The 23,597-nt window shown below is 40.8% G+C and overlaps 1 protein-coding gene across 4 annotated transcripts in view; it reads right to left on the bottom strand.

The window, feature by feature from the left end:
* The window catches only part of EBF1 (EBF transcription factor 1), a 384,990-nt gene that overhangs the window by 119,710 nt on the left and 241,683 nt on the right, over window positions 1–23,597 (bottom strand). For 2 of the 4 annotated variants that reach the window (XM_044230428.1, XM_044230435.1), the window contains exons 7-8: window positions 21,303–21,384; window positions 4,798–4,939 (exon numbers count right to left, since the gene is read on the bottom strand). In XM_044230428.1, the coding sequence (XP_044086363.1) occupies window positions 4,798–4,939; window positions 21,303–21,384 (224 nt within the window). The remainder of the gene's footprint in view (window positions 1–4,797; window positions 4,940–21,302; window positions 21,385–23,597) is intronic. The other 2 variants (XM_044230443.1, XM_044230452.1) reach the window with 1 other exon arrangement.

Raw genomic sequence — 23,597 nt, 5'->3', positions numbered from 1 at the left:
ACAAATTTAAGTGCAGCTGGGCACAGGGAGTCAATGGACCTGGATACCCAGGGGCAACTAACAGAAGCAAAAGCTGCTTCTGTCTGGAGCAAAAGGATTAAAGAAGGTCAAATGCTAAAGAGCAAGAATAACACCATATTGTCAGGGACAGCTGGAAGGGAACACTACAATGGAGAGGTCAGAACTAACTGGTGGTGGGGAAAATCTGATTCTACTTCTCTGACGCCGTAATTACAGCAAGAAGATGGGCCCAGGGATTCTATCGCCAAACTCTATTCTACAAAATAGCTTTAGTTTGACCAAACCCCACTTTTGTATAGATTTGTTTTATTTTGGCATCCTGGCCCATTTATACTTCACGCCTTTATCTGTATAAACACCTTGAAGGGAACTTTAATTCGTTTGTACCTGATGTCCACAAAAACTAAATTGTGCTTTATTCCCAATTTTAAAAAGCAGGGATGTTTTAAAAGATCTGTATTTGAAGCCAAGAAACTAAGTAAGACCTCAGGTCAGAACTCGTGAACATTAAAATGTCCACCATCTAGAAACTGATTGTTCAAATAAACACGATGCTTGTACAAATTCATACTGATTTTTAAAAAAGAACCTAAGTATGAAAAACACCGGACAGGGTGGCCTACTGATGACCAGCTGAGCTCTGTGACCCATTCAGATGTCCCAGTGATCATGGAGGAGGCATGTCCTCTAACAGCCCCAAAAAGCGAGAGTGTGGAGGGAGGCAGAAGAAGGGAAGGGATAAAACACATGCATGCCCAAAAAAAAAAAAAAAAAAAAAAAGTCCCCTAGAAAAAATGAGCATTTAAACTGCTTGTCAGAAGGCTTCCTGACAAAGCCACTAGAGTGTATTCACAGGCATTTGCATAAATGCTGCCGGTGAGTTCACCATAGCTGCTAGCGCTAATGGTACATAAAGTAATTTAGTCACTTCTCCCGGCATTCTATGTCAGAATGATGAGCGCCGGCACTTTGCCTTGTTGCATATTAGATCATTAGATAATAAAGTGTTAGTGCATGAAAGCTGACAGGGTCCCCGCACTGTAGCTCTGTGAGGGCACCGCATTTGGCCACAAATAGAGAAACTGATGCCCCAATTGGCCTTAAATTCAAGTAAACACAACCTGAAACTCAAGAGAACAATAATAACAATATCAACACTCCCAAGCCTTTAAAGATCCCCAGCATAGGGTCCTCAGGAATTTGCCCAAGTGACGGGAAGTTAGGGCAGATGCGTAAGCTAGGACGGCACATTCCCGTGGGTGGGGACGATTCTGCTGATTTGGCTCCAAGCCCATGCTTCCCAAAAACTGAAGCCCTGAGAGCAGTCACTTTCTGACACTACCTGTCTCCACAGTGCACATCTTCCATAAAGCGACTGCTTGCTTAAAGATGAAACCTCACTAGCCTAAACTCTCCCATAAATATTCAGCCAAAGAAAATCTCAGTATTTATGAATGAAGAAAAAAACGGAGGAGAGCAACTACCATGAGCTACAGGATGCCAGGATTCACCCTCTTTGGACCATGCAAGATTCTGTGCAATGAATTTACCTTTGTCAACTCTCCCACTTGAAATACAGGGGCTGTGATTTGAGCTTGGAGGTTTGGAGGTCCATGGGTCACACAGGGATGACTGTATGCATGAGTGTAAAGTGTGGTCTTTTTTTCTACTTATATGCAGAAAGATGAGCTACGAAAGGGAACTTTCCTCCAACTGTCTGACAAGCAGGATATAAATAGAGATGTGCAGAGTTGCTCAAAATAATTCAGGCTACCTGTAAATGAGCTGGTAAAAAGCCCAGAATGAGGGAAAATGAAGGCTTCTACAGGTCACCTACGAAGTGAAAATATCTAGCAGTCTCACTGAGTAGTGGCTGTCTGAGGTGGGGGTGAGGGAGTACAGTGGCTGAAGGGTAGGGACTTGGTTCTGGAAGTCTTAAACAGGGCAGTTTCAAACAGGATTTTTCAGTGGCAAAGTTAGGTATTACCATACCCCCCAAATCAACATGCATTAGCATCTAAGTCGACTCCCACACATCCCTAAGGTAAGAGCCCAGGAGTCACCCTTTGCTGAGTAGATATTTATGTATCAGCTTGAAGTGTCTAAATGAGTGGGTGGTGTTATGTGGTTGGTTGATTCATGTGTTCAGAGAAGCAGATTTCCATGCATTGTCATTAGAAGGCACCGCAAGCTACCTCCCTTTTTACTCTACTGGAGAGAAATGAAGTAAGGCATTGGTGACTGCGGGCCCCTGCTAGCTGAAGAAGATAAGACACATCCAGACCCCCAATGATGCTTAACCATTTACGAACAGGGAAATGTCACCATTTTCTTGAACAATATGTTAATAATCACATGACCCCTTGTGGACTGGTGAACTGGAGAGGAGGAATAAAACATTGCCTCTAAAACTCAGAATAATATGATATCCCACTTGAAATATTAATATGTACATGTAGAAGCAAGACTATTTTTGAGTTGGGAGGAAGCCTAGAGGCCTTTTGGTCTGGAGATCTCAAACTGTTAGCCCATGGCTGTCTTCTTCCTAAGTGACATTTCCCCCTTCAGAGGGTTTAAAAGTTGTGTGATTAGTTACCAACAATTAAAAATTAGGAGTTTTAATTCTTGCCAAACTAGAACATCTGTCCCCAGGGGCTCTCAGTCGCTTTGGCCTCCACTGTCTAGGGCTGCAGGAGGGCAGAACGCATACTTGCCCTTCTTCTGCAGTTTCCATCCAGCCTACTTCCCCTATGTATATGACCTGCCCCCACTCAGACACACACTTTCTTTTTTTTAATCCCCCTACAGATCATCACCTTCATCTTACCAAGAAGAAGACAAAGGATCCCCAAAGGTAAGATGACCTGTCCAAGGTGACCTAAAGGCCAGAGGTGAAACTAAAAAACTGAATTTGGGTTTCCTGGCTCCTACCTCAAGATTCTTTCCTCCACATTATAATTCAAAATAATGTTCCTGACCTCTAGGCTCTAAAGGTGTCCTTCTGGCAGGTGGTTTCTGTTGGTTTGTGCTGTTTTTGTTTTTTCTTTTTTCCTGGTGGAGATTATTTGCATGACGTCATGTGGTCCGCCACTGCTTTCCCAAAGGCAGGAATGGGAGCTGGCTGTGTCTGCATTTGGAGCCCATTTTGGAACTGTGAACCCATGACTGGTAGATTTCAAACTGACAGTTAAGTCTGTCTTTGGACAAGACAGTAACCATTGCAACTAACCAAGCCACAGTGGAAAACAAGACTTCAGTTTTTAAACCACAGCTTTCCAAATTGTGCTCACTGAGTATGTACCTAGTTTTTCTTCCTCCTTTCCCCTAAATAATTCTAGTAATACAATGCCTTAAGTGACTCCAAGGGTATTAAAAAGGCAACATTACTGTAAAATGAGGATCAGAATAATTTTAAGTACAGGAATGGAACTAGGAATGTAATCACGAGCAGGTGTTTCAAATGGCCTCCTGCAAAAAAGTAATATCCATCCATCTCAGCACTAATGAAACCATAAAGAAACAGCTTTTGAAAGATGATGGTTTACTTTAAAAAGACTGTAAAACTGGATGTGGTGAAGGATTCCCTTCTTAGAGTGTTACATCTGGTTAATTAATAAAAAGTACAGTTTGTGTATTCCTTAAGTGCAGAAAAAATCAGGCAAAAATAATGATAGTGGTGTGTTTATTAAATTAGAATGGTGGCAGGGAAGGGAGTTTTCTACCTTATGAATTATGTCATGGACAGCTCATGGCCCTTGGAAAAAATCAGGCAATCGGGTGGTAATTTGTATAGTAGTGTTTTTAAAAGAATCCTGTTGATGTAGCAAACCGGAAAGTGAAGTGGGGAAATGGGTCTAGAGTTTAATTTGGAGGAGATAAGAGAAAATCCTGAATGGTAATTGTATCCAAGTACAGTCTCAATCATCATTTCTTGGATGGATGGCTGGATGGATGGACTGATGGAAGATGAATAGATGGATGGATGGACAGATGGATGGACAGATAGATGGATGAATCAAGGGATGGATGGATGGACAGATGGAAGGATGTATACATTATATATACACGTAGTACAGAAACATTCAGATGTACATTCAATCTGGCCTGTGGCTCCTTTGAGTGTCATTCGCTTTCCTTGATTCAAATTTTTATCCGGTTTCCTCCAGTCCTCTCAAAGATACCATTGATCAGCCAAAAATTCAAGACAAATGTGAAATCTCCCCCAACAAAACCCACCCATAGTGAGCAGGCTCTATCACATAGTGATGAGGGGAACATCATGCACAAGGCACAGGAGAGATATTTAGTTTGGGCTTCATCTTAACAAATGCCTCTGACCTAGACGTTGGACTTGATCTCCAAATGAAGTTCAATATGAAGTTACAAAAATACACCAGTGGCATTGTAAAGAGGATAGAGTTCATTATACAACCAAGTTAGCTGTAAGCTCAAAATGTACCACAATATTTGTTACCCTGCTCTGGCCCTCCTTTATTTTTCAGTCAAGCTGCAGTTTAAAGTAAAGTGGTCCAGGTCTCCCTCCCTCTCTCAACCAGAAGGAAAGATGCATCAACCATTTCCAGGATAGAGAGATGTGCAACAAGAAAGGGTGGGCCTCAAAGGTATCTTCCTGTCTTTAAATATTTGCTTTCAGCATCATTTCAACAGAACATTGGAAATCGGAAACAGTAGGAAATGTGGTGGAGTGGGAAGAAAGAAACCAAATAGATTCACAGTTAAAGTAGCAATGCCAACCAATGAAAATGATTTGCCTACCATGTTCCAGATAAGAGGGCGTACCTTCCGAGGGGTCAAGCCTCCGAGCCCTCCGCCCATGCTTAGAGTTATTATGGACAAACATATTATCAGAGACTGCCAGGACATGGCCATCCACATTGACTGTCGTAGACACCACGACCTGGAGACAGAAGAGAGAAATGAATGAACATTTTAATATAAAAGCATGGAGGGTAATAAACTCAAGTTAAATAAATAACAGCTGGGAGCTGAAGAAAATTGCACAGCTATTTCACATAATAACTGGTGCTTATGCTGTACAAGTCTAACAAGAGGAGCTATTGATGAGTGGGTCTTTGGCATGGAACGCTTTTGATGCAGTTTTAAGTAAAATTGCACAGTTTATAGTTATACAGCAGAAGGTACACTGTTAACCATAATTTTAACAAGAGGATCTTTATTAGCATATTTTTTTTACACAACGGTGGTTGTGTTTCACCTAAATTACCCTTCAGTTTAGACACTGAAGCAGATATCACAGTTGATCATGCAAATAAAAATCTTTTGAATCTTTAAAATATTTCCTCCTCCCACCGCCTTCCCCCACCCCCCACCCCCCCACCCCCCACTGTGTCAGGGTTAAGAGGACAGAGAATGAAAAAGAGAGGTTTCAGTGAGAGCTGGGAGGCAGCTTTCTCTCCCGGGTACCTTTTTGGGGTTTCTTGTACTTTTCTCTTCCCATATTACCTCAATGAATCAGACCAAACTTCTCTCCCCCTGCCCTCACCACCATCACCACTACTAACCAGACCACTCCCTCCCCAAAAGATCCCTGCTGATTAAGGGTCTTAGCTCTGTTTCACAGCCAAACAACAACAATAACAACAACAACAAAACAAAAACAAAAAAAAGAAGAAGAAATGGGATGGCTCGGTATAATTGGGATATGCCAGCCATCTCATAAACCCACTCTGAGCCTAGTTTGCCAGAAGGGACATGGGCAGAGGTGTTTTCTCAGAGAACTCTGACTAAAACAATGAGAAGAAATGACCTACACTTCTCCTTATATTAAATGGGGGAGAGGATTAAAACTGAAACCCACAGAGATATGTTTATTCATGCGACCTCTTACAACCAAATATAATAATTGTCTGTAATTGCAGCCTCAGCTCCCACCTCATGCTTTGACACGGGAAACAGCAATCAGCCAGCTCCCGTTTAATCCACCTATTATGTTGACTAATTAACTTTCCTCGACAGTTTATTTCTTCCTCCATTATCAGCCCCTGTCAGCCGCAAGCACCCTGCAGCAGAGGGGAGACCTCGGGCTCTTTGATTGATCACCGATAGATTGACATGCAGATTAATTTAATTAGAATCACCTCACTTGAGAAATGAAAGACAAAGGCAAGAGGGCTAATAGATCTGCTCTCATAATGAGGCGAGCCTCCAGAGCCAAAGCTGAGGATTTCTGATTTATTTTGCTCAATTCCCCAGTTGCTTGGAAAGACTCTCGCTTTAATTGTTCTTGGTTTTGAGAGGCATTAGCCTCTCAAGAGGTGAAACGCTTTACAAGGATTGGCACATACTGAGGCCCCAGTTTCTGAGGAAGCCTTTTCTCCGCCTTCGAGTCTTGTGCAACGCCTCAGTTTCGTCCCCTGAGTTGGGCAAAGGGCAAGATGCTGGGCCTTGCCCTGTGCTTGCAAACTGTCAGCCCTGCCTTGGCAAAGGGCCCTCCTCAGTAGCCTCCCACCCCCCACCAACGTCAGCCATACTGAAAAGTTCTACCTTCGCCATCTTTGATCTAAACCCATTAGGCCAAAACATGGCGGAGTTCCTTTCTCACAGCCTCAAAGATGGTATAGAACTCCAGCCTGTGCAGCTCTGCTCCCAGTACTATCATGGGGTTGATTTCATTTGATCTGATCCCATTTGACTTGATCTAGTTATTAGTTTTTGTTTTCTTTCTTCCTTGCCCTCCCTTACACAGACCTGAGGCCCTGCTTTTTAAATGGAGCCCCTACAGTCTTTCAGACCCGAATGCAGAAGTCGGGGAACTCTGGAAACTGCGCACTTGGTCATCCCACCCTGGGGTCTCCCAGGGATGAGTGCAGGGCAAGGCTACTATGGGGTCCTTCCGAAGGGTCCTCTCTCAAGGTCTTTTCCATGACTCCCAGCCAGACCTGGAGCCTCCCCTGATTTTATTTTTTAAATCTGTTTCATTAAAATACAAAGTAAACAACTGAGAGTCCATTCTGGGACTCGGGTATTTGCCTCAATCATTGTGAAAACCAAAATCCCAACTAGGGCAAGTCATTGACGGAAGGACTCAGTACATTTGAAGTAGCAGTTTGCAAAGTGGTTTTTCTCTTTCTTCATGATTGACCAACCAGATCTGACACAGCCTGAAGGTTCTGTGTATGCCTCATCAATTGTAGGTTAATTTAAAAGGAGGGAGAAGAGAAGAAAACGGTCTATTCTTTTATTTTCAAAAAGTATTATGTACCAATTCAGAGTCCATATTATTTAAGGCAACAGAAACTCACTTTTCTTTTTAGTTAGGGAGGTGGGACATTGACAATTATATAACAAAGCTGGGTCTTTCAAAGAATTTTTGATTTACTACGAGACCACAATTGAGTGGTCACTGGAGTCGTTAGCAGAAGAAACTATAAAAGGAATCCCAAACGGTATCTGTTTCCAGTGTCAGGAAATGCAGAAAGTTGTTATTCTAGATGTCTGTCTTAAGAGGAAAAAAAAAGCAATGGCAATTCACCATGCACCTGTAAGATGAAATGCTACAGGCTTAAGCTTAAAATACTCAGTATTTTTTAAAGATATTGTCATCTGATTCCTACATTGAACAAAAATCACAAAAGCAGTTAAGTTTTAAAAAAATTACATCCTATGTGTTTTTTTTCTTGACAAAAAAAGGATCACCAAGACCACATGAGTGACAGAATCATTTCATTGAAAGTTCCCTTAAAATTGGAGAAAGATAAAGCAGAATCCTTGTGTCTTTAATTCCTAGAAAATAAACACCTAATGTTCCTCACAGAAACTCATGACTAAACATTTTAACTTTCCTCTCCCCCAAATAATTTCTCTCATTCCAATTTGGAAATGATCAAGATACATTTAAATGAAACATATGCTGAAATTAATCCACAGAGCAACTTGTAAATTTTTTAAAAATCTAACTGTGAGATGCAAAGGGGGCACTGAAGTGTCCTTTAAAAATAGGCCCATAGTGGGAAGGAAAAGGGCCTTTACAGTTTAACACAAGATTAATGAGGTGCTGACACATTCATGCAGGCAAGGGGACAGACAGGCCTGCCAAATCTTCAACCTTCCCAAATTTTGTCAACAAAACACAGCTTGAATTTGGGACAGGTAAACATGGAAAATGATTTTACATTTGGACTCAACACTTCCCTCTCTATCCCCTTCCTCACTCTCCTGCCCTGGGAAAGAGATGAAGGGAATATGAGGAACAGGTATACTTAGAATTTTATATCTGTTAAATTAAATCTTTACTCTTAAGAATTGTACAGTCCAATACAGGAACCACACATGTAGCTATTTAAATTTAAACTAATTAAAGCTTTAAATTCCATTGTTCCTGAGTCTCCATAGCCACATTTCAAGTGATTAGTAGCCACATGTGTCTAGAGGCTGCTATATTGGACAGAGCAGCACAGAACATTTTCCTCATTCTAGAGTGTTCTATGGGACAATGCTGCTGTAGAATGGTTTGGAAATAAATGGCTCAAAGTTATTCAGGGGGATGTCCAAATGATATCTCCTGAAATAGGTATTAGTGTAAGTGGACATGTTTAAGGTTATATACAAGTATTTTTGATGACTATATTTTTTATAGAATTATTCTATTTAGGACATAGCTTTCCAATATAGCAGTCCATAGATATGTCGATGAACATGCAGTGTGTTCCATGATACATTCTATCTAGGTCCAGCCCTCCAAGTGAGGGCATTCAGCATGAGGGGATTAAAAACAAACAAACACAAAAACACAGAAGAGAAATCTGCAGGTATCCATGAACTTTGGAGATTGTACATTAACGTTTTCAGTTTCTTGCCTCATCTCAGTGGTTCAGAATGTTCTCTGTTTTATCCTAGACCTAGCTATCCCTAAAGGTTGTTTTTTGTTTTTGTTTTTGTATTTTTTACAATTTTACCCCTCTACCTATTTAGAATTAGAAACAATTCAACACAAAATTGATGATTCTTGACACCCAAGCTTTCCTAGCTGATTTGACTTTGACCAGTTTAACTTGACCTTCAGCCACCAAGCTCCTGCCTCTCAAGTGGAAATACTAACAACAGTGCCTGGTTCTGTGAGGCTTACATTACTGAAAGTGGCCAGTATGGTTCCTGGCTCAAACTGAGCACTCAACAAATGTTAGTAGCAGTAGTAGTATAGCTGTTACTTTGTTGGTGATACTGACCAAATGGTTCAAGTTAATGTATTGGGCTAATCATCTGAAGCCATAAAGAGGACCCTGTATAAACTGTTATTTTAAATAAAAGGATACAAAAATTATCCCTAATATGTTCACTGCTTTATCAGTCTAACAATGAGATTGCATAATTCTAAAGACTTTTGTGCTCACCATATGTCACTATGTAATTTAGGCCTCATGTAAATTGTAAATTTCACTGGTTTATATAATTTTCCTTTCTAGGACTCACTGACATCTTAGCTTGTAACATTTTAGGCTTGAAACTAAACAAAATCTTACTGCTTTGAAAAAAAATCTACAAATTAGACATCTTATCAATTCAGTCTTGTTTTCCCAATATTTCATATGAATGAAGGATTCTTTGAGAGTTTTGTTATTGCTTAGTATTTCCTGCTACCATTCTTCAAGCTGTCCCTCTTTTCTTCATATCAGGCAAGAGACCTTGTATGTCCCCAATAAACTAAATTATCTAAGATTCATGACCCATAATCTCTGTCTCATGAGCAGATTCTCAAAAAGACAAAAGCAGCTAAATTCAGTCATGGGTGCAAAATCCCATTAACAAAAGTAGCAGCTCATGTAGAAGAAGGGGTTATGACAAAAGCAACCAAAAGAGTTAAAATCTGTAGTTTTAGGGGTGCCTGGGTGGCTCAGTGGGTTAAAGCCTCTGCCTTCAGCTTGGGTCATGATCCCAGGGTCCTGGAATCGAGCCCCATATCGGGCTCTCTGCTCCGTGAGGAGCCTGCTTCCCCCTCTGTCTCTCTGCCTGCCTCTCTGCCTACTTGTGATCTCTGTCAAATAAATAAATAAAATCTTTAAAAGAAATAAAAAATAAAAAAATAAAATCTGTATTTTTAAACATTTCTATAACAAATCTGGAATCAAGAGGAAGATTAGACCACAAAAATGATTTCAATGTTTAGATTTAGAATATTTTAGTAGTATCTCCCTCCAAGAAATAACTACTTTAACAACTTAATTTTGAATGGATACAAAATTATAAACTTGGTCTTCAAAGCTAATATATGGTAACTCAGTGTAAGGAAACTGGTGCTAAAGTTGGTCTGTTACATGACTTTCTCACCTCTGGGTTTAACCTATTCTATGTCCGCATTAATTCAGGACCCCTAATATAAGGCATTAAATGCACTGGCTTGGAGTACACGAAATAGAAAGGCAGTGAGTGACATTGCATGGAATAATAGTCAGCAATAAAAAGAAACAAACTATTGATACACCTGGATGAATTTCAAGAGAATTATGCTGAGTGAAAAAAGCCAGTACCAAAATATTACATCTTGCATGGTACGGGCTTATTCCCTACCCTCTTCCCCACCAAATTTACATGTTAAATACCTCATCCCCAGTACCTCAAGATGGGCCTGTCTTTGGAGACAGGGCCTTTAAAGACATGATTAGGTTAAAATAATGCTCTTAGAGTGGGCCCTAATCCAATCTGATCCATGTCCTAAGAAGAAGAAATTTGGTCAGAGAAACACCAGAGTGTATGCGTGAAGATGAAAGATCATGGGAGGACACAGCAAGAAGGTGGCTATCTCTATAAGCCAAGCAGAGAGGCCTCAGAGGAAACCAACTCTACTAATGCCTTGATCTTGGATTTCCAGCCTCCAAGCCTGTGAGAAAATAAATTCCCATTTTTAAGCCACTCAGTCTGTGATATTTTGTTATGGAAGTCATGGAAAAGTCATACATGGAATAATTTCATTTACTTGACATTCCTGAAATTTAAAAATCTGGGGAATGGAGAATGGATTAGCACTTGCCAAAGGTTCGGGACAGAGGGAAGGTGAATATGGTTACTACGAAAAATGACAGGAAGGATCCCTGTGGTGATGGCGACGCCTGATATCGTCACTGTGGTGATAGACACATAGACCTACACATGATAAAACCTTACAAAACTAAAAACATATACCTATGTAAATGACTACAAGCAAAACTAGAGGAATTTGAATAAGGTGGCAGATTTATCAATGTTCAAATCCGGCACGATTATTGTATAATACTATGTAACATTGTACTATAGTTTTGCAATCCATTACTATTGGGGTACTGGGCAAACGGTGCACAGGGTCACTCAGTATTATTTCACACAACCACATATGAACCTACAATTATATCAGTAAAAAGTTTAACTACATAAAAGGTCTCATTAATTAAGATGCCCTTCCATAGGTGAATGGACATACAAACTGATAATCCATAGAAAGGAATATTATACAGCAATAAAAAGAAATGAGTTATCAAACCATGAAAAGACATGCAGTTTTAAATACATAGTGCTGAATGAAAGAAGCCAATCTGGAAAGGCGATAAGCCATATGATTCCCACTGTGCAACATTCTGGAAAAGGTAAAACTATGGAGATAGTAAAAAGATTTGCCAGGAGTTTGCCATGGGAAGGGAGGGATAAACAGGTGAGGCACAGGGGTAGGGAAGCCATTCTATCCGATACTATAATGGTGAGGACATAACACCATGCATTTGTCCAAACCCACAGAATACAAAACATACAAATGAATCCTAGTATAAACTATAAACTTTATACTGTGTTATCAAAAGTGTATCAAAATGGCACATTACTCTAATAAGTATATCAAACGCATGCAACATATTAATAATAGGGAAAATGGGGGAAAGGATTGAGGGTTTCTATGAGAACTCGTTTATACTTCCTCCTCATTTTTCTGTAAACCTAAAACTGCTTTACAAAATAAAGTCTTTATGTCATCAAATTTCCACCCTACACAGGGGTGTTCTACCATATTCTCTACCCTGTCTGCTGAGCCATTCTTTACAGACTCCTTGAACATTACAGTCAAAAGCCTAAGAAATCAGCCAACCTTGTAGCTTCCAACTAAGAGTTTTCAAATGTAGTAATAGGAACAACACAGCAGAGAGGGAACCCTAAATTCGTCCTTAGGAAGGCTGCATTCTAAAGCAGTCAGTTTCCTTTGTTGCTATAGGATGGGATCATCTGCCTGGAAACACTGGTTATCTCCTGTCTGTGAGAAGCCCTGAACTGATGGATTCACATGACTGAATAATTTTTAAACAGTGTGTGATTCTTAATAACCATCATCGGGGGGCGCCTGGGTGGCTCAGTGGGTTAAAGCCTCTGCCTTCTGCTCAGGTCATGATCCCAGGGTCCTGGGATGGAGCCCCACATCGGGCTCTCTGCTTCATGAGACCCTGCTTCCTCCTCTCTCTCTGCCTGCCTCTCTGCCTACTTGTGATCTCTGTCTGTTAAATAAATAAATAAAATCTTTAAAAAAAAAATCATCAGGATCAAAAAATAGATCATCACATGGGATTCAGAAGAGAAAATGATAAAAGAAGTCCTCAGTAGTCATGGCACTGCAAATGGGTCTAACACCTCTCTTTGAGGCTTGGAAAAATGAGGCCCAAGAGGTTTAAAAGCATCCTCAAGGTCATAGGACAAATTAAGAGCAGAGGTAAGCCTGGAGGGAAACTTTCAGACTCTAGGTCCAGTTCTCACCCACCGCGGCCTCTGGCCTCTCCACACAAATCGTTGTGGCTGAAGTCTGTTCTCCCCTGACTCTGCTGGTGTCTCTCAGGACATAGAGCTGGGGTGTATATGACTGACTACACTCTAAGTATTATATACATAAAAATGTCTGCCGCAGTTAGGAGTCAGGTCTTCATTAACTTTGTCCTTTAAAATATCCTTGACTGATATGGAATGAGATAGTCTCTGAAAACTGCCTGATTGCTAGTTTCTATCTGGTTGAAAGATCCCAAATAAGTCGTTAAAAATTATGGAGGACGCATGAACCTACAGGATGTAACAGAGTGGAACTTCGAGAGAAAGGGAGAGAGTGACGGAATTAAATCCACTCTGTAAGGCTCAAGGCAAAAAGATCTCTTTTCTTAACAGTTAAGACAAAAGCAGACACTTCTCAATGCTCAGATATGTATGCTAAACTCATTCAGATCTTTGGGAACTAAACTCAGCTTCTGTTTCCTGAACTGTGACACATGCTCAACATAAAAGCTCATCAGTGACCCGAACCTTGGTCCTCCCTCTATGGATCAGGAAACCTTTGATGACTCTAGATGGTGTCACTGGTATTTAATGGGTACTCTCCGTGTATGTGTTCCCACTGGCTATTTTAAGTAGCAGCGAGTCAAAACATACAGAATTGCCATGTCTGCTCTCTACCAATGAGACCATGACACATGGATGAGAAAACTGGGAGGAAAAAAAAAAAAAAAGCATATTAGTCAACAGCTCAGATTCTAGGGTCAGAGAGTCCTGAGTTTGAACTCCAACTCCATCACTTACCAGTTTGTAGCCTTAGATAAGTCAATAGATCAGAGGAAAGAGTTTTGAGCCTATTATAGTCCAGGCATTATTCTGTGGAGAGGCAGCAATGAACAAGACAGATAAATTGTTTGTCCACCAAGAACTGAGCACTTATCAGAGGCAAAAAGGGGTTTTCAGACAGTGACTAAGCAATGAAAGCAAATTTCTGAATGTGAAAAGTCCCAAGAAGAGAATAAGAGGGGGATGGAGTGATACCTAGGTGGGAGCTATGTTTGACTGGGTGATTAAGGCAGGCATCTCTGAGGAGGTGATGTTTTTAGCTGAAATCTAAGTAAAAGAAGTAGCCAGCTATTCAGTGAAGCCGCAGAGAGTTTCCGAAGCCAGAATAGCAAGTGCAAAGATCCTGAGGCAGAAATGAGTTTGGTGTATCCGAGGAAGAGAAATGAAAGAAATTAAGATAGGCCAATGCACTTGTTTGAAGCAAAATAAACAAGGGAATGAGCGGTGGGAAAATAAGATTATCCATACAAAACACTTTGTACGGTGTCTCATATGTAATAAAAGCTCAGGAAGTTACAACTTAAAAAGTGAAAGAATATATTTTGATGGTAAGCCTCACTAAGTAGAGGCATCCCCAGAAGCAATATCCACTGGCAACCCTGATCTACACCAAACACTTTTAAACATCTATCCTTTCACGTATTTTACATTTTTTCAATAGCGACTGTACTTAATGGAGAAATTTATTTCCTCGAAATGCAGCGCCACCACTCATGAAATCGCGTTCATAAGGATTCCTTCTCAGTGATGCATATTTTCTGCCAAAGCCCAGCATAAGTCTTATGCCAAGACACATATTTGCCCAACAAGCCATAATGGTTTAATATATCAGGTTGAAAATCCACCATTTGTATTTACCATGTTATGCGAATTAATCCTGTATTCTGAAACTATCATTAGAGCTGCTTTCAGTATAATTAATCAGCGTGCTGCATCTTGAAATTATTCTGTATGAAGAGAGTGATTGCAGCTCGGGTCCCTAGAATTCTGTTGGTAAAGAATTTAATTGCAAGATGTGCTGTTTGTCAAAACAATGTAACGGGAGTGGGGGTGGTAAGGGACAGTGGAGAGAAATAAAAAGGATACAAATATTTCTTTATTTAAGTGCTTTTAAAAGCAGACTGAAACTGCAGAGGTAGGACATGTATTTTAAGAATTGTCTGATGATCTCTTATAATATATTGATTCAGAGCCTCTGTAGGCTTCTGAATAAATAACAAGGATTCTCCAAAATTTATAGAATTCACCAAAAACAAGAGCAGAGAGTTGCCTTTTACTGTCACTTCCTGGGCCATCATTTTTAAAAGAACACATCTTTGCTCTCTCTGTCAAATAAATAAATAAAGTCTTTAAAAAAAAAAAAATAGAACACATCTTTGGTGGGGATTTGGGATGGTAACCTGGTGGTTTCTCCTCATATTTCCTTTCCCCACTCCAAGTGACTAGAAAGTGAAGGAAGATTGTTTGTCTCCTCCAATAAACACGAGATAAGCATGAATTTGGAGCTGGCAGTTCTCTCCGCTCAGAAGACTCTGCGGGCGCGTCTCAGGATGGTTTATTCGTACCCTTTGGCTCAGAGCTTAAATATCACCTCCTCAAAAGTTTTCCCCGGTCACCCACTTTAAATTAGGCTCCTATCCCCCATCCCACATGTGTTCTCTCTTATATTATTAATATTCTTTATAGTAATAATGAAAAGTTTTGATGATTTGTAATTACTAATCTGTACACATCGTAGCAGCTGGTGGCACCTCTTACCCGCACATCCGTGTTCTGCCCCGTGTGGGCCGTACAAATAGACATTTGCAGGTTGCTCTGTGGTTATACATGGCCAGGGGACAGACTTCTAGCCCACAGAATATGGGCATATTTGACAAGGGTCACTTCTAAGAGCGGGTTTTTAAGAAGTTCATGAGTCCCCTCTATATAGTCTTTGCCCTTCAGTTGGATGGACAGACAACAAGGCTCTAGGGGATAGCAGAGACACAAAACAAAAGGAGCCCCGGTCCCCAAGTCACAATATGTATGAGACCTGTTCACCCACCAAGAACACCTGCCTTGTACCTTGATGTGTACAAGAAATGACCTGTGGTGTGGGAGCCATTATATTCTTTGTTCTACATATTACAGCAGCTAGTATTATCCTAACAAATAGACCTCAACTAGAATAGGAGCTTCATTAGGACAAACACCCTGTCTTTATTGTTCCTGGCAATGTGTTTACCACTTGCCACGTCAATAAATTCTACTGAGTGCATGCACACATGAATGAAGGAATGTATCTTAAATTTACACTCATCCACAGTCATGCATCTAACATTTATACATGAATATAGATTTGTAGCCTATGGACAAATTTTTGTTGAAGAGATAAGATGAATTTGGAAGTGTATACCTTACTTCACAGTCCACAGTCATCTACCGTGATGACAGCTTGTACCCGATTCATGTTCCCTCCCTCGCCATCCTCATTCTATCAGCCCCAACAAGGAAAGCTATTGATAAGGATTTAAATCTTCACCTGGAATTGTCTAGCTCCTGTCAGTTAAAAACCAGACCCAAGACATGGTTTTAACACAGTCCTTCGACATTAGCATCTTTTTAGTGTCAAGATGAAGAAAACAGGCTCATTTAGTCACAGTGAATTTCTCCCTGTCATGAGCTGTCTCTATCCCAGCTTACCCCCACTTTCCTTCTTCCTCCCCACTTCCTCAAACCCACCAGGACTGAATGAAGCCTGTATCTACTGTTGTCTTTAAGCAATTTTGTTACCTTAGCCACAGCCTGGGGATTTCAAAAGAAAACATCTATCATAAGTTAAGAAGAAGGAGGGGGAAAAAAAAAAGATTATACCAGATTTTCTACAAGGTTTATTCCATAATGCCTTAAAGTATGGACACAGCCGAGCTCTGCAGAAAGTGATTAATTTCTTGAAAACGCTAAGGTCACACTAATTGACATGACCTGTGTAATTAAGTAGTCTCTGTTTACACACCAGAAGCTCAGCCGCTGTGAGGCTGAGTTTGCTTGACAGAATGTCTTTACATGTCAAGAGATCAACAACCTTTCTTATGTCCTCCTCAGTCACCTACACAGGCCCCTGATTGCTGTTCAGAGGAGACACGCTCTGGCGTGGCTGTATGAAGTTCGGGGTGGCCTGGTGAGCATACAAAATGAGATGAGAGAAAAGCGGCAGCCACGAGTGTTGGAGAGAGCCCACTTAATAGTCAGGAGAGCACGTTTTCGATCAGCTGTCTCTAGGTCTTGGGTTTTCAATATAACTGAGAAAAGCCACATTGAGATGTCAAGGATAGACCAGAGTTTTCTGATGCCAAAAAGACACTTTCTTATTCCTCCTTAAAGGCGGTCGCAACAGAAAACCTACTTCTTACTGGGGTACTATGAGAGGAATGATGGAAATTGTGTGTCTTCTTCACAGGTAATCTTCAACCAGTGTCTCTATGACACATTGCTTTCAGCCAGGGGAGCTGCAGGGGAGGCTAATTTCCCCCTTCTTGGGTAAGTCCTAAGATTTGGGAACTTCCGTATGGTTTCTTCTAGAGTTCTCTGAGATGTCAGAGGTCATCTGACTTTACTCATGCTTCATCTATATGATGGGTCTTTCTTGCTCTGGAGAAGGGGCGCAAGCCTCCATAGATTAAGTAAAGCTAGAGCCATCTTCTGAGTTAACAGCTTCTTTATCTAAGGTTCATACAAGCAAAAAAAAAAAATGGCCAACACTGTAGCTCTGCTCAGAAACAATGCTCATGTTCTTTTACTTCCATGCAACTCCACTCTGCCTGACGAACTTTGGTGACATTCCAATAGTCCTCAGGCAGATAGTAGCTTCAGGCTTGTGATAGGTCAAACACCTCTCCATGGCTTTCCTGAGGTTCTAGCACATATTCATGGAGAGCCACTCTGACTCTCAGATGTTGAGAGACCTCCTTATTTTCTCGGCAATAATTGTCCCCCTACAGATTCTCGTCAGCTTCTTTAGTGTTCCACATTAGGTAACATCTGAGCCAGATGGCTGGGTTGAATCACTGCCTCTTCACTACCTAGTAGATGTGTGACTTTGAGCAAATTGCTTAATTCCTCTAAGCCTCAGTTTCTCATGTGTAAAGTTACATTTTACAAATATAATATTTGTACACTCCTAACAGGGACATTGTGAAGATACAATGATAATTCATGTAAAATACTTAGCATGATATCTCTCACATAATAAGTACCTAATAAATGTTGGCTTCATCATTATCACCATCATGGCCAATGTCTACAGATGTATGTCAAGGCACATGTATGGGCACGTATATTTATATACACCTACGTGAAACACATTGAATGTAGACACAGATATAAACAGTCATCTCCCCAGCCCTAACATAAATGGAAACAGACCAAGATAGGGAACACGGAAAGAGAAGGCAAATTCTGATGGAAGCATAAAAAAAGAAAAGAAAGGTGATGACAATGGACTTTGGGGTTCAGTGAGTTGAAGTTCCTGGAAGTTTCCAACTGGCAGCTGGAGATCTAGGTCTGGATTTGGATGTCAGGTCTCAGGGAACATGACTCAGGAATTCTGAGTATCCAAACAGTGGGTTAATATGCTGAGAATGAAGGAGATAGTTAAGAGATTCCTACAAAGTGGGAAAAGATCTGGCTCTCAAAAGAAAACTTAGGGAATTTCAATATATACAGGAGAGAAAACAAATAGCACCCCTTTAAGAAGGCTGAGAATGAGTGAATGTTGTTGTGGAATCCAAGGAAAAGATGGGGCTCAAGAAGGATGGGATGGCTACCAGCATGAGATGATGCAGAGAAACATACAGGACCATAATATTAATGAAAAAACACCACTGGGAAAAACAAAGAGAAGTTTGGTAAGGATATTTGAAGTGCTATTTTAACCCATTCCCCAACTGCATAAACATCCACATGCCTACATGCATAAGACCATGTGCTAATTGTGGAAAAATTATATAAATGTGTACCAAAAAAAAAAAACACAAAAAAACAAAAAACCCTGAGTCAATGTTCTTTCTGCCATAGGCTCCCTCTATCCTATCCCAGAAAGTGATGACGCGGTGATGGGGACAAATCAGCTTAAATCTGAGATCCAGTAAGGAATTTGTCCTTGCTGATGGACAGAGCTCTTCTTCAACTCAAAAATTAACTCTGTAGTGGCCAAGGTTGCTGCCCCTATTTAGAGAAGTCTACCTAACTTTAGGATGGTTGGAGACTCACAGGGAAGAGCACATGTATTTGAAGGACATATGGACCTTGGGTCAGGCAGTTCTCATGCTTAATAAAAAAAGAGCACTCTTTGGGACTATAGCACTGTCACCAGGAAGAGGCTGTCAGAAACCATTAGGTATAAGACTAGACCAATGACGCTCAAGTAGGGGTAAGTTTGCATCCTCACCCCATCTGAAAAATGTTACAAATGTCTGGAGACATTTTGGGTTGTCATGATTGGGCTAAGGGCTGAGGGAATTTCTATCCTGGCCTCTGCGTGTATAGGCCAGTGATGAACCATTAAACATACTACAGTGTGTAGGACAAATCCGCCCTCCCACATACAACAAAGGATTGTCTAGTCTAAAATGGCACTTGCGCCTCGATTGAGAAACCCTGTACTGAAAAACTGACCCAGTTTTTGTGTATTACAAGTACTTTCCCCAAAAGCTAACATTTCTACTTATTATTTGCAAATTAGTTATGCATACAAATGTTGTCATTTGTATGTTGTGAAATAAGAATCATAATTTTTATTCCATTTTAGAGCTGAGGAAACTGAGGCTCTCCAGAAATTCAATTCATGCTACCCCTCATCTCAGTACCCTTTCTACTAAATGAAGAACAACTATCCGCAAAAATAAAGCTTTCTAGATACTCAAAAGTAATAGACTGAGGTGGTTTTTCATCTCCTATGAGCTACATCTCTATAATTTAAGGCTTTCAGACATTTCACTAACAGGTCCATTGAGGGAAAAATAAGGCCCCAGAAGTCTTACACAAATACTCTTAGATTCCCAATGTCACCAAAGTGCACCTCTAAGTCTGTTGCCCTGAGAAGCAGAGCAAAGTGGATCCTGATATTCATAAGGCATGACATGTGTCTACTGGACATGTTTATTAGACATGAATTGGTTCATGCCTGGATATGGCTTGTTCCTAACCCACGCTTGGTCAAGGGACTAAGCTATGGCTCATCCCAAGACCAAAACAAGCTGCAAAACACTTTATAGTGAACCCAACCTCATGTTGCAGGACACAGAGCAACACACTGGGGCATCACCTGTGTCGTTTAGCAGCAAAGCCAACTCCATCTCAACACACACACAAAAAAGTCCTATGTGGGAAGGAGATTACTCAAGTCTTCCAACTTGGGGTCAGTAACTAGCCGGGAGAAATATTTTCCAGGAAACTAGGAATTCAGGGATTCTCTGTACTCATCTCTGTCAGGACAATAGGTGGTGAGGCCAAAATGATTTTACAAAAGTGGTACAGGTTCTTGGGAGAAAATGTCTTCTTTCTACTGAATTTGTTCTTTCATGAGATCAATAAGTCTCACGTCTTAAAAAAATATCGTCTAGGAGACAAAGAGATCTTGACGTCTGAAAATCAGTGTTCAGAATCATCCCATAACCTTTCCTCCATCAGAGGGGGAAGTTTTTCAAGATCCTCTCAGAGACCATACATTTCAATCTACACTTAAAGCTAACTGGCTATACCTAAGAGTATACTTTCAACACCAGACTGTTTTCACTGAAAGACCATATGGGTGAATACACGCGTCATTACTCTGATATATTGCACTACAACTAACGTTGACCATGCAAATGAGTTACCCATAAAATGAGATGGAAAGCAACACAAGTCTAGAACCTTGCTCTTCAAAGCACAATCTGTGGCACTGGCATCGCTTGGGAGCTTGTTAAAAATGGAGAGTTTCAGGCCCACCGGAGACCTCAATTAGCAGTTTAACAAGATCCCTGGGGGGTTCTTGACACTTTCGATTTTGAGAAGCACCAGTATCTAGAACTTAGCAACCTTTCCTAAAACCTAACTACCATTTTGTGTTTTCAAAATTAACACTTTGCTTTCACATCTTCTTCTGTCACTAAATGTGTAATTATATGAGGCAAACACGCCCCTCATGCTTTGAATGGTGGCTGATCTGACTGGTGCTTGAGAACTTTCACACGGGCTATCCAAGGACATTGCTGACACAGAACTGAGGGTCACCCATATTATACTCTAGATGTGCCCTGCTGCATCAGGGGGTCTGTTTTTAATAGACAATGACTGTGACAACTTCCAAAATTGGGAGAGTGCAACAGAGAGAAAGGAAGGAAGAAGAGGATGTAATTCTAGAAAGTACATCATTTCTATGTACTTTACTTAATCTGCAGTGGTTTAAGTCTGTGAGTCCATTCAGGAAGCCAAACTGGGCTCAGAGGACATCACTGTCTCAATCAATGACCGCAGGTGGTTCGGTCCTGATGCTTCCCTAATAAAAACAACTCCTAGAGTGCAGAGACCGGGGGGGACCAGGAGTCTCACCTGCTCCTCACCTCTGGGGAAATAACTAGACTCTGTATCTTCCTCTGCCTAAGACTTTTTGTACCCTCTTCTGATATTCGTGCCATTATCAAGATTTAAGAAAGACAAGACAAACCCACCTGGAATCTCCGCATGTCACGTGGGTTTCCTGCATTCTTTAGGCAATTTTGGTTACATTTGAGGAAAAATTTCAAGAAGAACCTGTGAAGAAACAAATCATCACGGTTAGCTTTTCCATCCTGACACAGAAGGGGAAAAAAAAAGTAGTAAGTTGCATCTAGGTTATACGTTCTGTTCTCCACATATCTTCTGAAATGTTTAGAAAGGTGTTAGACCCAATATTTTATTTGAAGCTTTAGCCCTTGTTTTGCATCTAAGCTGGACTTTCTCTACGAAGGAAACACTCTCAGTGCTGCCAACAGATCTCACAAAAGAATTAAGCCCCCAAGGAAGTATTTTTACTCAGAGGGAAGGTCTTCACCATAATTTAAAGTAGTTTCCAATTGGGTATAATTGCCTGAGAATTACTCATGGTTCCAACAACATGTAATTTAAGCCCCATAAATTCACAAATGATGAACCAGCAAAATGCATGTTAGATGAATATACAGAGATGGTAAACACTTTTTATTTTAGCACCTCCAAATAAAATACCTTAATTACTAGTACCCACAAGAAGTAGATAAGATTCACATACTGACTGAAGTCCTTTGACTTCTCAAATATTTCCTGCATGTTTTTCTTATATTGCCTACTGTAGACAAAAGCTATTCGTGATTGAATAAGAACTTTGTTGCCACCTTGGTACCTGAATTTGTTCTAAAGTGAGATCCATGTGTTTTACTTACTAGAATGATCCAAAAAAAAAAAAAATTGCCAGGAACGAACCTGGTTTACACCGGCTATATTAGGGGACATATTAATAGTGTCCACTTTAACTCTGAAAAGTGCCCCATCGTGGGTGATAAATTAGATGGCCATCTTATAGCTTTCTGAGTTATTTATTTTTTTAAAGATTTATTTACTTATTTTGTGTGTAAGGGAGAGAGGGCATGCGGGCACATGAACACACACATTGCGGGGAGGGGAAAAGGGAGAAAGAAACTCAAGCAGACTCCTGGCTGAGCAAGGAGCCTCGCATGGGACTTACTCTCAGGACCCTGACATCATGACTGGAGCTGAAACCAAAAGATGGATCCTTAACTGACTGAGCCACCCAGGCACCCCCTGAATTATTTCTTATGTTGTAATTTTTAAAGTCCGTCACAGAAAGACAGCAGGTATCAAAGGTCCTATTAGGACACTCATGCTGGCAGCCTACTTGTTCTCCACTGACCCATGTTTGGGGAAATAAGCATTTTAAAAACCACCCTGAGGGGTGCCTGAGTGGCTCAGTCAGCTAAGCAGCTGCCTTTATCCAAGGTCATAGTCCCAGGGTCTTGGGGTCAAGCCCCATGTCAAGCTCCCCACTCTGGTGGGAAGTCACCCTCTCCCTCTCTGTTTACCTCTCTCTCTACTCATGCTCTCTCTTCCTCTCTCTCTCTTTCAAATAAATAAAATTTTAAGAAATAAAATAAAAATAAAAACCACCCTGAGTTCTCCATCCCCTTTTACTTTCAGGCCTATGGCTATCAGGCCCACATATTTTCCAAAAATATTAGAACGCATTAAAATACTGAGCAGTTAAATTCTTATAGGGATTTTCTTTTCTTCACCTTTCTCCCATTCAAGCCTGCTTTGGAGTATAAAATTCCCACTTCAATACACGTAATCTGTGAAAAACTATTACGCCATGATGCCTCAGTCTGAATTTAGCTCTGAGCACAAAGTCTATTAAGCAAATAATACAGGGGTCTTCAGAAATGAGAACACAGTACAAAGTTGCACTGAGTTTAACTGATTTCTGAATACTGAACTGAGCGTGGTCCCAGAAGAATCTCTCTCCTCCCTGGTCCCCGATGGAGCCCCACATCAGGCTCCCTGCTCAGCAGGAAGTCTACTTGTCCCTCTCTCTCTCTCTCTTCCCCATAAATAAAATCTCTAAAAATATATATAATGTAAACGTTTACCTAAAATGACTCTTTTTCAACATCATGTACCATTCAACTGCCCATCAACAAAGGCAGGCCTCTGAATAATCATTTGACCTTACTTTCAGGTTCTCTCCACAGAGGCCAAAGTTCATCAACATTCCGTACAAGAGAAATGACTCATGGGACACCACTGAAGCCCAAATTTGTAAAATGGAATCCACTCTGTCCTTCCCTGGGGCCATCAGCTGATCCTGACTCATGTCCCCTTTCAATAGGGCAGACTTGGGAAGGGAAAGAGGTTTGAGGAGGAGTCACAACCCCGAGTGTCTCTGTACTGTCCTTTCCTCTGAGCTCTCAGAAGGTCAATGCTGGGTGGCCCTG

The sequence above is a fragment of the Neovison vison genome, chromosome 1, assembly GCF_020171115.1.
Source record: "Neovison vison isolate M4711 chromosome 1, ASM_NN_V1, whole genome shotgun sequence".
Taxonomy (NCBI): Eukaryota; Metazoa; Chordata; class Mammalia; order Carnivora; family Mustelidae; genus Neogale; species Neogale vison.
Note: the sequence above shows the minus strand (reverse complement) of the source record. Positions and strands in the feature narration are given on the sequence as shown.